Raw genomic sequence first — 16220 nt, forward strand, 5'->3', positions numbered from 1 at the left:
ATACAGTGATGCAGGTAAGATAGTAAGTAATGATTTCCCTCAAACGTTAAAGCATTATGGCTTAAGCATAGCAAAATCTTAGATGGGACTTAAACGTAACTTCAGAGTAACGCATCGCAGCGGTATAAGCTAGTATTCAAACTGCACGGTAAACTGTAGGGAACACGTTCCTGTTCTCTGGTGTAAGAAAACTTGCCCAAATCCTTAAATCCACATCCAGCTAGATTACAGTGAATACAAAAATTTTACTTGGCTTAGGCCTTAATGCTGAAGTTAAACAGTTTGAAATGCTTGTTGTCTTGATTTTCCTTTCCCTCAAGAAAATGACCACTAATCTTGGATCCTGAAAAGCACTGTATTACCTCTAAGATCTTACATACCAATGCGGTCAAAGGCCAGAATTAGTGCTGTGCTTTCCTAGGCCCACCACGCTTGGTTTTGCAATGGCTGGCACAATAAAGCTTGGGGTAAAGAAAAGATAATTTTTTTTAATTAGATAGAAGTGCAAGATAATACAATTCTGAACAGCAAAAGTTGTAATTTGCCAAGTAATGTAATGAGCTTTGCTTCCTCCGATGAAGAGATGCAAGATAAGTGCCTTTGTAACAATGGTTGATACAAGGTGCAAAATTAAATACCTATTCAAAGCTCTTTGGTGACAAGCTGCACCTCTCTTTTTCTGGTTGCTTAGCATAAAGATCAGTGCTATTAGTACAAATCATAATGACTGACCCCATCTAGTCCTTTCATGTTTTGATGCAACTAATTGTTAGCCTTGCAATGCTGGAGTCTTAAAAATGGTTTTAATTAGTATACCTGTATATAATGTAAACATCTCCCCCCAACTCAATAGTTACTTTATAGTAATCTTGGGACACATCTGCTTCTGCCACTAAAAAGATAAGAAGCCCCTGAAGTCCTTATGGTGCTTGGCTCTTCAGTGCCTAAGTCCTTGTTTTGTCCACAACATGTAAAGCAGCAAAGACTAGAAGCATAAACCCCAGTGATCAGTTTGCTAAAATAGTTTTTACTAGTTCTTGGATTTCTCTTCCTTCTCTGTAGGGAAAAGTAATTTAGAGCTCCCAGCAAATCTTGGCCCTCCAATACGGGAGGAGATCAGGATGCCCCAGCAGAAGCATGCTCTCCTGCTGCCTTCGTGCTATGCTGAAGCAATGGGCCACCTGCTGTCCTGCAGCATGGCTGCTGATCCCCACCGGCTCCTTTGCCTTAGCGCTGGCACACATCTGCCTGTTCTGCGAACAGATTTGACGCAATTCATTAACTTGGCAGAAGAACATCACCCTTTTGCTGCATGTACCGACTCGGTTTTCTGTGTTGCCAGGTGAGCTCCAGAACTAGAACAGGGAAGGAGCATGCAGCCAGGGAGCAGAGCAGCCCGGCAGGCAACAAGGAGCTGTCAGGTAAGTACAACGTCACCTTTATATGCAAAATAAAAGTGTCTTAAAGCATGGCTTCATAAGATCCCATGAGTCAAATTAGCAACTTGCAGCCACCACCTATAGGCTACCTGCTGTCCTGCTTGTTCTGGCCCCTCTATATGAGCTGTTTGAGCTCACTGTAATAGCAGAAACCAAAACGAGTGAGCAAGCCTGTGTGTTGTGTTGGTGTTACCACATTTAGCAAGTAAGTCAGATCAGCTCACAGTAGGGTCTGATGAGCAATGGCCAGGAAGGAATGGTGGCTTTGAGAGCAAGGGAGGAGGGACGGATGAGCAGCAGCATTTATGTACTCACACCTTTCCCCCTCTCCTCCTACCAGAGTGCTGTGGGAGTTGCCTGGGGAACTGTAGCCGCTGCACCAGTCCCACTTAGATATCTGTATATTTGTATAGAAACACACCTGTGTATATGTATGAATATATAGATACACACACTTATATATGAATACGTGTACACACATAGATATCCATCAGTAGCTTAACAGATTATATTCTTTTCAGTGCCTGACAAACTCATTCTCAGTCCTTCCAACTCACAAGCGCCAGAGCAGGGAGATGTGGTTTGCCTTCATCACAATCTCCATGGCCACAGGCAGTGATGATGGATAAAACAGCTCCCAGAACGAAGCCCTGAGGGAAGGGTGGCCCTCTGAGCTGCCACCAATCGCCCCCCCCAGCCCAGCCCTTCATGGTGGACTGCCCCTGTGGACAGGCATTTCAAACACAAGTGTGTTAACCAGGACAGCTGACACAGGCTATTTCATGTCCACCTGCTCTAAATCATACTGGTGATACTTCAGACTCTTGATTACTGAATACTTCAGTAGCTTGATTAAGAACTGCTTTTTTAAAGTGGGCTTCCAATTCTTGTGCTGACCCCTTGCAGCTCTTTCCCCCAGCAGACATGTCCCTCTCCTGCTGTGGGCCGTCTCTCTATTCTTTCCAGGAGTCTGCAGCACCCCTGCAAAGTTTGTTAGCTCATTTCTTTATCTTTCAGGCACCTCTGTTCTCCTGCCATGCCGAATCAACAGGGATTCCAGTTAACAACTTAACCTCCTGGAGAATTACAGTTGACTGTTACCACCAGCTTCACCTTTTGAGCTAAGAAGTCAAAAGTTAGAGGCTTGCAGACTAATTTTCTTCAGAAGAGCCTGGTGACACCAGCTGGGTGTCTCTTGATGCAATCATCTCATTTATTCCAAAACCTGATTTCACCATCTCAACAGCAGCAGATAGCCCTCAGTGTTTCCAAATCAATACTGCAGTGTCAAGGGCTCCATCCTCCCGCTCCTGCTGAGGAGGCATATGGATTCAGCCCAACCTGCTAAGCTTCTCAGCCCTTCAACCCCCCACAAGTTCACAAGCTGCACTCCCCCTCTGGCAGCACCAGGACTACCAGGCCATTTACTACAGGGGTAAGGAGTTCAAACAAATCCAGGAAAAATAAGCCTAAAACTCTCCATGCAGTGGTGAACCTTTCCATTTCCCCCCCCGGACTCCTGGTTTTGCTCTTATGTTGGTGTGGTGTGGTCTCCTTGGCTGGCTGCCAGGTGCCCGCCAAGCTGCTCTTTGAGTTCCCTCCTCAGCAAGACCAGCGCGGGGGAGAAAACAAGATGAAAAAAGCATTTGTGGGTTGAGATAAAGGCATTTTAATAAAGCAAAAGCAAAGGCTGTGCAGAAGCAAAGGAAACAATATTTATTCTCCACTTCTCATCAGCAGGTGATGTCCAGTCACTGCCAGGGAAGCAGGGCTGCAGTAAGCGTAGCAGCTGGTCTGGAGGAAAACGCCTTAATAGCGAACGCTCCCTCCCTGCCTCCTTCCTCTTAGCTTTCATTGCTGAGCATGATGTCGTGTGGTATGGAGTACCTCTTTGGTCAGCTTGGGACAGCTGTTCTGGCTATGTCCCCTCCCAAGCTCTCTCCTACTCCCAGCCTACAGGCCTTTGGGGGTGAGGGGGTGGGAGAGACAGGTCAATGCTGTGGGAGGGCTGCTCAGCAGCAGCCACAGCACTGGTGTGTTACCAGCACCCCTCTAGCTACCAAGAGAAAGCAGAGCACTGGGTGGGCTGCTGCGCGGACAGTTAGCTCCATCCCAGCCAGGCTCAAGACAGCTGGTGATCCTCACTGAGGATCCCAGCCAGCGCATCACAGCTGGCAACAGATTTAAACATACAAATTCTCTCTTGAATTAGTACAGTATTTTAACACGTGCAGACTAAGGGTCTGCATCTGGGAGAAGGACTTTGTGGATCTGGCCTGTCACTAATTGAAACCACCTTAAATTTTAGTTTGATTTTCCTTTCCTCCTTCTACCACTGAAGTGCACAGGCATACAGAGGCAGGATTAGCCAAGTAAGCCCCTATTTTTAGGGAATTCCAATGAAAATCACCCAGGCAAATCATCTTTCGAGAGATTGTACTTATTGTAATGAGTAATTTATTATTAACAAACCATAAATAGGTTGCATAGAGAATTTTACTGGGTTATTATCAGATTGCACATTGTATCTGAAAATACATCAGAAGAATGCATCCTCCTCTCAGGCACTGGTGGTGTCAGTTTGGTGGTAATGAATGGACACACAGGGAATTAGAATGACTTTCACCTTCAGTGAAGAGACAGGGATCTAAAGACAAGGAGAAGTCTGATATACCTGAAGCCCTCTCTTAGGCTGTAGCACGTTACTGGACCATTATTTCTACTCTTCCATTTTCCTGCTCAGTGCCCATGTTGCGCTGCTGCTTGCTCAGAAGTACAACCTCCTCCTCCTCCTCCTGCTACTTTTTGGCTTTCTGTAGCCACCAGCAGACAGAAATCAATTGCTGCTGCCAGCTGCAGGCCAGGTCTTGCTTTCCCTCACGTGTGAGCAGTCCCTGAAGTGGGCTGTCAGGTTTCAGTATTTCAGCAAGGAGAAGCCAGTCACAGGTACCCTGCTACTGATAGGCAGCCTGCACTTCAGCGCTGCAGTCCTTCACTAACCTGCTACATTCACATCCAGGAGGCAGCAAGTGCAGTAAAGCAAAGCTTTCTCAATAGATGGATTGTAAACTTAAGTTCCACAGTCGTCAGACAGGAACATACTTTCAGATCCGGTCATTTAAAAAGTATTAACAAGTATATAATGAGACAGCTGCAGTAATCTATGCCCTTGTGTGACAGCACCTCAGCCTGGAGAACATGAACAGGATCTCCCTTTTCTGGCCTGCTGAGACTAGGGTTCTCCACCTACCCATAAACCCTGGCCTGATGAGCTAAGCAATGCGGCAGGCAGCCTGACAACCAGCCTCCTCTTCAGAGATCAAGATGCCCAACAACCTCCTCCCAGAGAGAGCTGGCGAGAAGGCCCAGCTCAGGAGAGAAGGGATCCTCAGAGTGACAGAGGATGAGCATCCTCTTCAGTAGACCGCAGATTGCTGCCTGCTCTGATCTGTTACCACACCATGAAGACACAAGGGGCCACTAAAAGCTGTCCCCAGCATCTTCACAGAACTGTACAACCCACGCTGAGCCGCTTGCCACTGTCTCATCGCTCTGCTATTTAAATCTTCCTGAAAAAGCCAGCCTTCTCTGGCTGAGAAGGACTTCCAGATGAATATGAAAGACAAGGTTCAGGCTTGGAAGGAGACCAAGTTCTCACAGACACCGAAAAGCTTTGCGTTCTGAAAAGGAGACGAGATGCTTCTGCAGCTAAGCAGGGCACCCTGGCTGCCCCAACCACTACCAGATTTGTTAGAGCGCACCGTTTCCCAGCCCCTCCTTTCTCATCAGCTTATGCCAACCACAAATTCATTGGGAGGCTTGCTTGGACTTTTGCAGTAAACACAGGGATGATTTTTCTTTTCCCAAGCTGTTTAGCCAGACCGAAAGACTGACAAGCTGTCTCTTGTTTACTTTCTGAAGGCAGTTTGCAGAGAGCAGCAAGAATTAATGTGGGAATGGCTGGCTCTGTTTATGCCAGTAACTCATTAAAAAAATACACAGCACACTTGGCTGGCATTATTTCCTCCAGCTACACTGCAACATGAGGTTCTCCTTGAGAATAAAAGCTGTGAAAGTCACCACATGCCAGGAAACTTTCACTGAACCACTGAAACTAGGATTGGACAGGGCTTCAAGATACAGACCTTCTTTCCTCCCACCCCAAGACAGGCACAGATAAAGCCAGTGGCTCAAGCTGGCCTCCTGATGACAGGGCACCATGCAGGCACACCTGAAGCATGTATTAGCATTGTTCCAGAATCAGCTTCATAAAAGATCTGGACAACAGGCTACACTGAAATACTTTCTAAAAGGAAGCAGATACCAAAGGGACCAACTCCAAGAAAATCAGAAAAAGAACTAGTAATTACCACGAACTATGACAATTATCCAAGGAATAGTTCACAAGAGGGAAGTCATTTTTACAAATTGTGTCCACTGTAGGCACGAGATGTGAAATGGCAAAGTATTAAAACTGAGCCACAAGTTACAGACAGCTGTGCAAACTGAAGATTAAATGACATGTCCAGAACTTAGGTTTTTATTTTATGAGCTTTTGTATGGACAGCTGAACACTGATAAGCAGTAATATCAACAACAGTAGAGACCTGAGAAGCTAATGACGTAAATGGTTAAACCTTCACCCCTGCATCAAATGTGGAGTATTTTCAGGGAAACACAAGCCTGCAGCTTGCTGTCTAAATGGTAAAACTACAGCCCTCCATTATGTAAAAATGCTCACGAAGCTTGAAGTACACACACAGTAAGTATTTTAATGACACGGATTTCTTCTATTATTCAGCCGACAATAGTGTAGTAGTTAGAAAAAAGTTCTTCTCCTTGCTTGATGTCTCTGAGAGCAACAAGCACTACACACCTCAGGTGGCTGTAAGAAAAGGAAAAACAAAACATATGAAAGTGAACAATTTACATGTCCCTTTGAATTTTTTAAATTCTTCATGGCAAGGAGCTAAAACAATGGCTCTGTCCAGATTACTTTTGGGAGTAATATGCATAATGCAGGCCCGGGAGCCTGGAAGAACAACACTGGGATACAGACAGCAAATATAAGCAAAACCAGTATAATTGCAAAAAAAACCCCAAACAAACCTTCCACTCACACAATTATGCAAAAATGAAAAGAATTAGTCAAGATGGAGAAAAAGACACACAGACAGGAAGCAAAGCTACAGCAAAGTTCATGGAGCAGAAATCATTCCTCTAGACACGCCTACCCACAGGTGCTAGCTGGCTAAACCCACCCTCAGTCAACAACACCCAGAAAGACAGCTCCGAACTGCATCAGAGCCCTGCTGCAGTCTATGGGGATGGGTGAATTCTCCATAAACCAAGCTGAAATCAGTGGCTGGCAGTCGTCTTACAGAGAGATTTAGGAACCCACCCCCCCTAAACTTCCTTTAAATAAGCGACCATGCCCTGAAGCTGAAGTATCTGTTCAAAGGAAAGCACATTCTTCTGATGCTGATGAACATGAATGTGAAGAACAGCATCAACCCAGACAGTCCCCACTACTAAGAAATTGAGTGTGAGGTCATTTTGAAACAAAACAAACAACAACAAAAGGGTAAGCAAGTACTAAGAACTCTTTTACAAGACAGAAGAAGATTTAGAAACCAGATTACCTATGCTGTCAGCACTGTAAGTATCAATATCAAAACAAGCAGCTAGAAGCAGATGGGATCTTTTGCCTAGTGGCTGTATGCTGGCAGAATTGATGATTGAAAGACCATATTTTCTTGGACAGATTCCAAGGAAGAGAGCAAAATTCCCCCTTCCCGAAATGGTCCCATAGCTTAGCTCTGCTCACTGCACTTTCACACTTCAAGTACAGCATCCAGGCTTCCTGAAAGTTCAGTCTTACCACTTCTTTTATTAGAATTTATTTACTTATCTGCAGACTACAACTGCATCATTAACCTTGCCTCAACAAAGTCTAAGTTGAATCAGAAAAGCTGTTTTTCCAATACACACCATAACTTTCTCCAATCAGATTTTTTAAATAGCTCCAGAACTACATTAAAAGTCTAGATGATCTGCTCTAAAACCTTTACACATCCTCTAAATGAAGAGGATTACTTGGTTCCTGAAGGTAGCTGGACCAGAAGCGCAGTTTCTTTGGTGTGTTAAATTCAGGATCAACATTACAACTTACTTACAGCTTCAAAGTTATTCTTGACAACATCCCAGTACAGGACACTCACTTCCAAACGTATTGTCTGTCCTTGTTGTCCATACTGCTTCTTGCACATATTCATTTAATTGTCACTTTTCCGAACAAAAAAAATCTGAGAAAGGTTTCCAAGTGTTTTAATTTCTAAAAGAGGTGGATTTTCAGATCATAATGAGGATATTGTAATTGTGTAGTGTAACTAAGTCACACGACTTTATACTGCATAGTACTTCACTTGTCTCAGTACAAATTAATTTTAGGTTTCTTCTTGCAAATTCATTTGCTTATTCCTCACATAAGCAGAAGACATGCGGAACAGGAGAGCAAGAAGCCTAAATCTCAACTACCTTAGAAGGGCTTTGGTTAAGGGTTGCTAACTACATCCGAAACACATACTGAAAAACGAGTACTGTCATACAAGCAAAATATAATTAGTGCTTTATGGGATTCAGAAGAATCACACTATAGTGTAACAACTGCTTGTAAAACCATGTCTTCAGAGCTATGCTGATCTCATTTGTGAAGAGGAACAAAAAGAAATAGTCTTGTAAATCACTTAAAATTAGTCTATTCAAAGAGCTAACTCTTCCATACAGGTGCACACATTTGTGTAACACATCTTTATACGGAATAATGTTATTCTTCAACCGTGTTTGTCTTTTTTTTTTTTTTTTTTTTTTAAACACATACAGTAAGCTTTGTATCATACAAATCTATGAGCTCTTTGACCCACTGCTAACCTCTCTATGTCATGGCTGTAGACAATGTTTGGAAGATACTGTTTCAGTTCTACTGGAAAGTATCCCGGCACATCAAACTCCTGATAACACACGTTGGCTGCTTTTTCTAGAAATAAGAAAAAAAAAAAAAGTCTCTATGATACTGAGAAAAATCTTAGCTAGGGTTTAGAGATATGTAAAAATATCAAATGTACTGCTGCAGAAGTACCAGATGCTTCATCAAGCCTGAAAACCATGCCTCTGTTGGGAGCTACTATACTCCTCTGAAGTCCTATTTTCAATTTACACAAGAGATACACAATCAACTATAGGAGCTTTAATTCATCCTTATTGCATTAAACAGGATGACCTGATTATCAACACGTATATGAAGGGGCACAACTTGCATAGTGCCAGGGGTAGCTTACAGCATTGCTAAATGTTGTTAATACACAACATTTGCTTTTACAGTTAAAAAAATCCGTAAAAAAAATTTCCTGGTGGCAAAATACGTCATAAATACAGCAGAGAGAAAATCACCAGCAGGAAGAAGGGAATTTTCCTTACATGGACACTGGATCTGGAAGAAACAGCTTCATGGGACAGCCCTTTGTCTCTGTGCCAGTCAACACCTGGTTCGCTACTCCAGCAACCTTTTTGGATGCTACTTGGAGGCAGGGTATCTTTAGTGTAATGCAGGCTCTCAAAGCCACTTAGAAGCTAGGGATGGTAGCACTTCAACTTTCTGTATCTCACAACCATTCCCATGAGTTATTTATTCCCCCAAACCTTAAGACCAACACATACTGTGTGAGACAGAATAAATAAGTAGTTCCCTTCTTCATGTCCAACAGCTAGATCATATCAGCAGTTTCCTAGATTTTGCACATAAACATAAGGAAGTCTAAAAAAAGTATTATAGTTCAAACTGAGCAGTGATAGAATCTTACTGTAGATGCCACTGTGTGTATGGTTTTCTCATGAAGCCTGCTGGAACCATACTGGGGAACTTGATCTGCAACTCTGTACTGCCTCAGCCCAGCAGTCCTTTGCCAGATACTCTTTCCCACCATCTCACATTTTGGGATGTGTGCCTTTCATTCTAAGTACCAGGAAGGAGACTGGGGCAGTCAGTGAGAAAAGCATAAGGATATATGAAGTGTTGCTATGCTGAAGGATTCTAACACCCAGCCGTCAAAAAGCCTCAGAAACTCTTTATTCCATAAGTGCTTATCTTGTTTTAAACAGCAGTATTGTCCTCCAAGATTAGTATCTGATTCTCTGTCACCCCCAAAACAACTTATATCCATAAAGACAAACTCAAGCCTAGAAAATTTACCTGGCAACTTACCATGAGAGCAGTTGTTGACATACTGTCCCACCGCCAGTGGGTTTTGCAGGGCAGCTGTGAGCCAGCTCTCGTCACTCATTTGAAATGGGCCAAGTTGATCTCTCCTGCTGCAAGACCTGAAATGACCAACAGTGTTAACGTGAATCACTGCTCCTTCACTTAACAGGTTATCTGTACTTCCTCCAGTAGAAATGGCCACAGTTGCTGGGTAAAGTTACAGCTGTCCAACCCACCTGGGAGACAGGACAACACTGGGGTGGGGGGGTGTGCATGCAGACTAACACCTTGATGATACTTTAAAAAGTGCATTTAAACCTCCCTAAATGGAGGTTTAAAACCACCATAATGCCTGGTGTCTTTCAGACTCCGGTGGAAGAACCTGCACAAAACCACCACGTACCATTCCAGAAATCCAACATCAAACATTACCATTACAGAAGTGTCAACACATCTCGTTCACCTCTAAAGATGTGAAGGCTCGTTATAATATCAACTTCAAACTCATTCCCAGAATTAAAATCTGGTATTAGTAATCAAATTAGGTATTATTTTAGATCATTTTGCTTGTTATTAAATTTTATTTCCTTTTCATCTCACATTTAAAGACGAATTGCTACAAATTGTATTTTAAGGTAAGCTAAAACAGTCCAGGCTAGCTGCGTCAGGGGCAGTTCAGATTGGACATTAGGAAAAGGTTCTTCACCATGAGGGTGGGTCGGTCACTGGAACAGGCTCCCCAGGGAAGTGGTGACAGCACCAAGCCTGTCAGAGTTCAAGGAGTGTCTGGATGACACTCTTGGTCATATGGTTTAGTTTTAGGTAGTCCTGCGAGGAGTAGGGAGTTGGACTTGATGACCCTTATGGGTCCCTTCCAATGTGAGATAATAATAATAAGTATTATTATTAGGGTTACTGCTCCTCTGTAGAGCAGAGCCGGAGTTACCAGATTCACCCTGTTCGTATCAGCAAGTCCATATAGAGGCTTTTTTTTTTATCCACTAAGCAGATTTGAGTAACAGCTCAGAAGCATTTAAAAAATTTTATGCTACATCCTGCTCCTATTAAAACTATTTTCCTTACAGGAAACAGTCTCTCTACATCAAAACGCATCTCACTGGCATTACAGATGAAGACAAGTACGTAACATCACATCCAGCAGCTCTTACCTTGTGTTGTTTGTATTACAAGATACACATAGGTGGATAATATTAAAATCTAACTCAATTTAGGGTAAGACAACAGGGAACTGAGACTATTAGTACCACTGTTTTAAGCCAGTTGAGTGACAAACCCCTATTTCTTTTGACTGCTTACCTGTACACTGATCTTGATAGTCCTTTATCATTCCCATCAATAAGGACACCATCTATGCACCTAAAAATAAAGGGATTGCCAAGGGACTGGAAAAAGATGGGCTCATGCTTTCTGTATACTGTACCTGTTGCAAGACAGATATGATTATTTCAGAAGAAAATAAGTTAACTGTCAGAATGGGCTTACAATATCACCCAGTCCCCTCCATACAGAAACTCAAAGGAGACAGAGGGGGTAGGAGAGAACTCCTCTCTCAGTTAATGACATTAACACTTGTAAACCTACAAGCTTTTAGACATATCTTTGTGGGATGCAAAAAAAAAAAAAAAAAAATCTACATGAGCTGAGATATTCCAGAGAGAGAAGCCATTGAAGGAAATCATTGAGAAGGCCTCTGTCCAGCATCCATGTGAGAGGTAGGTAAAAAAACAGCCAACTGGCCTGCTTCAGAGAGGAGAATGTCAAGTGACATTTGTTCAGGAAAGCACACCTGAAGGTACTAAGCTATTTTGTTACTACTCTGTCAGGACTCTGAAAAACACACACAGACAGCAAAGAACCTGAAACACCCTCCTCCACCACCCTGACTGGAGATTTTGTTTGGTACAGGAGAGGGAAAACGCCAAACCAAGAACAGACAAATCATTTCAGCAGACCATGTCACAAATCCGTGGACAGGATTTAACCTGCCCTGGGTTCCAAGCACAGAAAAGTGACAGCAGACTGGCTTGCAACTCTTCATGACATTGCAGTCCTATGTCCCTCACATCCACTACACCTTCAGCAACTCTCTGCAGAAATCCTTCACTGCAATCTCACAAGAAGTGAGGCAAAGGCCCCGACAGCAGTCTGCACTCACTGCCAAACAGGCAGGAGAGCACTAACCTGCTCTCTCCACAGGGTCCCTTCCCCAGCCAGCAGCCCTGCAGTTTCCTTCATAACCCTGAAAAAGGAAAGCATTTCAACAGCTCATCCTCTTGTTTTGCCAGATGAGCTGCTAGAGGAGACTCTCAATGAGCCTACACTCACATTTAGCATGTGCCTGAAATATGAAGTGAGTGGCAAGGTTGCAGGCTCATTCCCTGTGATTGTCATTTGACTGTTAGTCAGTTTACCAGTCAATGGCAATCGCCAGGCACTCCTGCTTTGGCACGGCAAAACACGCTCTGCTGCCCAATGCTTGGACTGGTCCCGATCCTGCAGTGCTGGCAGAAGCTAGAGACTGCATGCCGGGAATGATTCTGTTGACAGACAAAACAGAAACAAATCCAAAGCACTTCAGCAGAGCTGTCCTAGCTTGGCCATACTGACAGAATTACAAATCTTTTTAAGAAATGTAAGCAAATACAGTTCCAAGAAATGAGGAACAGAGAAGTGTTGATTTTCCAAACATGCTTCTATGGAAGAGAGTTCCACTAAAAGGTTTTACTTTCATTCTCCAATTTGTATTTTTGTGCTTCGAAAAAGTTCATAGTCTTGTATGCTGATCTGTGTGGAAATCTCAAAACCTCATTTTTCAGATCCTTATCCAAACAGAAACCCCAAAGAATTAAATGGTATTGTTCATCTACTTGAAATTGCTCCCATAGATTTGTGTTTAAAGAATCTGGAACAACTTTTCCAGCAGCTGAAAAAAATCAGATTTTGAGTACTGAAAGTTTTTTTTATAAACAAAATTACACACCCCCCCCAATATTGCTTTGCTTATTTCCAAAAGAACTCTAGTCAGGTATATTCTCATTCACCATAACTTGCAATTTTGTTAAGGAATGATAGAAATAAAACCCGTAAAATAAAAATTAGTGTAGAACTTCAGTATTCTATAATTAGATGGTTAGAAATCCCATCTAACTTAGTCAGATAAAAGAACATTCCATTACCAGGATACATAGATACAACCGTCCCTTTCGGTACAAAACCTTTGGTAACAAAGACTCCAGTTCCAGCAGACACCAGGGAACTTCGGTCTCGACTAATAGCGAACCCTAGTGTATTCAACAGAACTTCCTCTGGACTAAACACATGTTGACTCTGATGGTTACATGAATTTACTTTTGATCGCTTCTGCTCAACAGTCAGTAATTCCAGATATTTACATCTGATTTCTGGAAGTAAGGCCAAAATATGTGCGTGTCTACTGAAGTCATTTATGAACAGAGCTTTAAATACTTTCAGTAGTGTTTCAAAGACATCTTCATCAGAGATAATTTTGTCTTGGGAGCTTTCGGGAACGTATCGGAGAGTCCTGTAAAGAAAAAACCCTTATTTTAAAATTACATTTTTCCTAAATAAAATACAGAAGACCCATTTTACAGCAGCAACTTATAAGCACTGTTGTTTCAAACAAACCCAAACTCTGAAGAATATTCTTTCATACCCGTCCCACTGTAAAACCATCAACTGTGTATTTACAGCAAGGCAGGTAGGTTAAACCCCACTGAACTCTCAGTGACAAACATACCAAAAATCAAATATACGCGATTACCGAAGTTTATTAAAAAAAAAAAAAGCATAGTGCATTACACTTTAAATGAGGCAAGGACAAACGTTATGCTGACTAGGGAGATTTTAATTTATGCTACTTTTAACAACGCCGTACTCACTTAAATTCAAGCACTGCTTTTACCTTTAAAAGGAGGGCAAACACGTCTTGCCGAAAAAAAGAAAAACCTACCCATCCAGTTGTAACGTTGAATACCATTTTAAAGCAGGCAGGTACTAAAGTTTCGCGCCAGCGAAGCGGCACACAAGGCCGAACCCCTCCCGCAAAGCAGCCGCCTCCCAGGGAAACACCCGCGTCAGCTCCCGCGGCGACCCCTGTCACTCCCGAGAAGGGGGAGCGGGGCCTCGGCGGCGCTCCCCGCCCCCCCCCGAGGGGAGGGAGCTCTCACCCAGCTCCGGCAGCTCCTCCAGCCCGAAAAACCCTGCGCCGGGCGGCGCCGCCGGCCGCCACCTCACCCCGCCGGAGGGCACAAAGGGCGGCGGGGCGGGCCTCCCCCCTCGCCCCCTCGCGGCCTCGCCGCTGCCGGCTGGCGCCCGGGATCTGCCCCTCCGCCTCACCTGCGCTTGCGGCGGAGGTTGAGGGCCAGCCAGGGCACGAAGCGGTATTTGTAGGCGTCCCACCGCCGCCGCACGGCCCGCAGCATGGCGGCGGGCGAGCGGCGCCCGCTCACTCACGGCCCCCCCCCTCCCTCACGGCCCCCCCTCGGCACCGCCCTCTCTCCAGCCGCGCCCGCGCAACCGCCCCGGCCGATCCCCGCTCCGGACGCGCGGACGTATTTGCGTACGGAGCTGCCATTGGCCGGGGGGGGGGGGGGGGCGAGTGGCGCGCGGGGCGGCCAGCGCCCGCCGGGCCCGCGCTGTCGTCCGTGAGGGGTGGGCAGGCGGGCGGGCGCTGGGTCGGCGGCGCGTGCGGTGGCGAGCAGTAGCCCACCCGTGAGCTCGGACATCGCCGAGGAGTATGAGTGACGTGCGTTTTTAAGGAGCCGATACCAACTTACTGTCACGTGGCTGCGCGCTTAACACCCATGGAGGCGTGATGGCAAGCCAAATTTTTCAACATTTACTTTTTCTTAAATTCATTTTTAAAAAGTTAATTTTTAAAATTACGGTTGACACAGGTAACGGAAAGAGCCTATATAGGTAAACAAAGTAAAACAAAGCGCAAGTCAGCCCTCGGAACTGACTGACCTGAGGGGGCTTCCTCAGGCTGACCGGGCGGCTGAGGCGCCATCTTGGCACCCTCCCTGGGGCAGGATCCCCGGGGAAACTGGGGTGGATGGGCCTGTCCCGCACGACCCGCCGCGGGGCAGGGAGCAGCTTCCACGCGGCCAAGGAGAGGAGGCAGAGCGAGAAGCTCTTTAATGCAATTGTATAGGGCTGTTGGTTGATGAGATCGGGCTCAAGCGGGGCTGGGACTCCCTGTTCTGCAACAGCTGGTAGCATAGGGAGAGCTGGTTAACCGCAGGTAGTATAAAGGCATGGTGTGTTTGCACCAAAAAAGGCAGAGCTGCAGGCGCTGGAAAAGAAAACTCTTGTCCCGTGGGTGCATACTTACATATGTAAATACACGCACACCTCCCTATATCTAAATAATGTTGCAGGCCCCTCCCGTGTTTTATTAAACAATCAAAAGAGGCAAGATGATACCAAGAGGAGATTTAAAAATTATCTAGAAGCAGCAGTTGAAACAGATCTCCTTGACAAGTCTACATCCAGGAGCAATCCCAGCACTATCAGATCACCTTTCCAAAATTATCCTGCGCCTGCCTCTAGGGATGCTGAAGACTGTTGGTGCCTCAGATGATCACAAAAGGAGTGGATCAATAGCCCAGAGCTGAAACCTGTTACATTTCTGTCCACGCTTTTGACTATATTTGGCCCTGGCAACGAGACATGAGTTGTGCTTTGTAGCATCGTAAGCAAATGCATCTTGAAAGGTGCGGCCCGCTTACTGGTATGAAGCAGTCTGCAGCATTTACTGCAAACCTAACAAGCCAGACAGAAGGGATGTATTGCAAATCATGAGCATTTACGACTAGAGTGCTCATGGGGTGGGGACATAATGTCTTTTGGTGCCACATTCTACCATAGGTTGTCTGTAAAATAAACAAACAAATCTAGTGAAGAAAACAATTGCTCAGCAATTGAGCTTCAAAAATTAACAAAGGTCCCCAAATCATTCTTTACAAATCATTAAGTTAAGATATATTAAGATAAGGGTAATGGTATGTCCTTGGCCGCTGTTCTCCCTTCTCCGCTTGGGTACCTACTTTCATAAAACTTATCTTTGGATGCTGCTCCTTACGCTGCAGTTTTAGTTAAAATCTGCCAATGAAGTCAAAAGTATTGGGGAAAAAAGGACAGAACATGACAGCATGTATCTTACTTTCTGAGGAAACTAGTTTAAAAAATAATCATATGGAGCTAGTGTTTGAGAATCGGTTTTGGGGTGAACAGAGAAATCAAACCTCAAACCACTGTCAAGGCTTACAGTCCTGTATCTGGACCTAAACTTTAGCCAAGGGTTTGGGATTTTGAGAGGCAGCCCCACCAAAGCAATGAAACAAGCAGAACTAATTTCCCGTCTCAGAGCCTTGCAAGTATTTATAAATGGCCTCTTGATTTACTTCACATTCACTTTAATTGTATTGTTGGCCTTGCACATCTTTTCAAGAACAGGAACCGAGTGATGATATATTGCAAAC

General features: G+C 44.5%; 1 protein-coding gene across 2 annotated transcripts; it reads right to left on the bottom strand.

Annotated features, from left to right (window-relative positions):
* Positions 1-3863: 3863 nt before the first annotated feature.
* Positions 3864-14194, bottom strand: SETD9 (SET domain containing 9). Of its 2 annotated transcripts, XM_052775904.1 has the most exons (6): positions 14074-14194; positions 12894-13258; positions 11014-11137; positions 9700-9815; positions 8370-8475; positions 3864-6324 (listed from the first exon to the last, which is right to left on the bottom strand). In XM_052775904.1, the coding sequence occupies exons 1-6, from the start codon at positions 14157-14159 to the stop codon at positions 6237-6239; spliced, it is 885 nt and encodes a 294-aa protein (XP_052631864.1). In that variant the 5' UTR covers positions 14160-14194; the 3' UTR covers positions 3864-6236. The 2 variants fall into 2 exon arrangements, with proteins under 2 accessions (XP_052631864.1, XP_052631865.1); XM_052775905.1 differs by lacking the exon at positions 8370-8475 and having other exon boundaries at positions 6192-6324.
* Between the last annotated feature and the right edge of the window lie 2026 nt (positions 14195-16220).

The sequence above is a fragment of the Harpia harpyja genome, chromosome Z (assembly GCF_026419915.1).
Source record: "Harpia harpyja isolate bHarHar1 chromosome Z, bHarHar1 primary haplotype, whole genome shotgun sequence".
Taxonomy (NCBI): Eukaryota; Metazoa; Chordata; class Aves; order Accipitriformes; family Accipitridae; genus Harpia; species Harpia harpyja.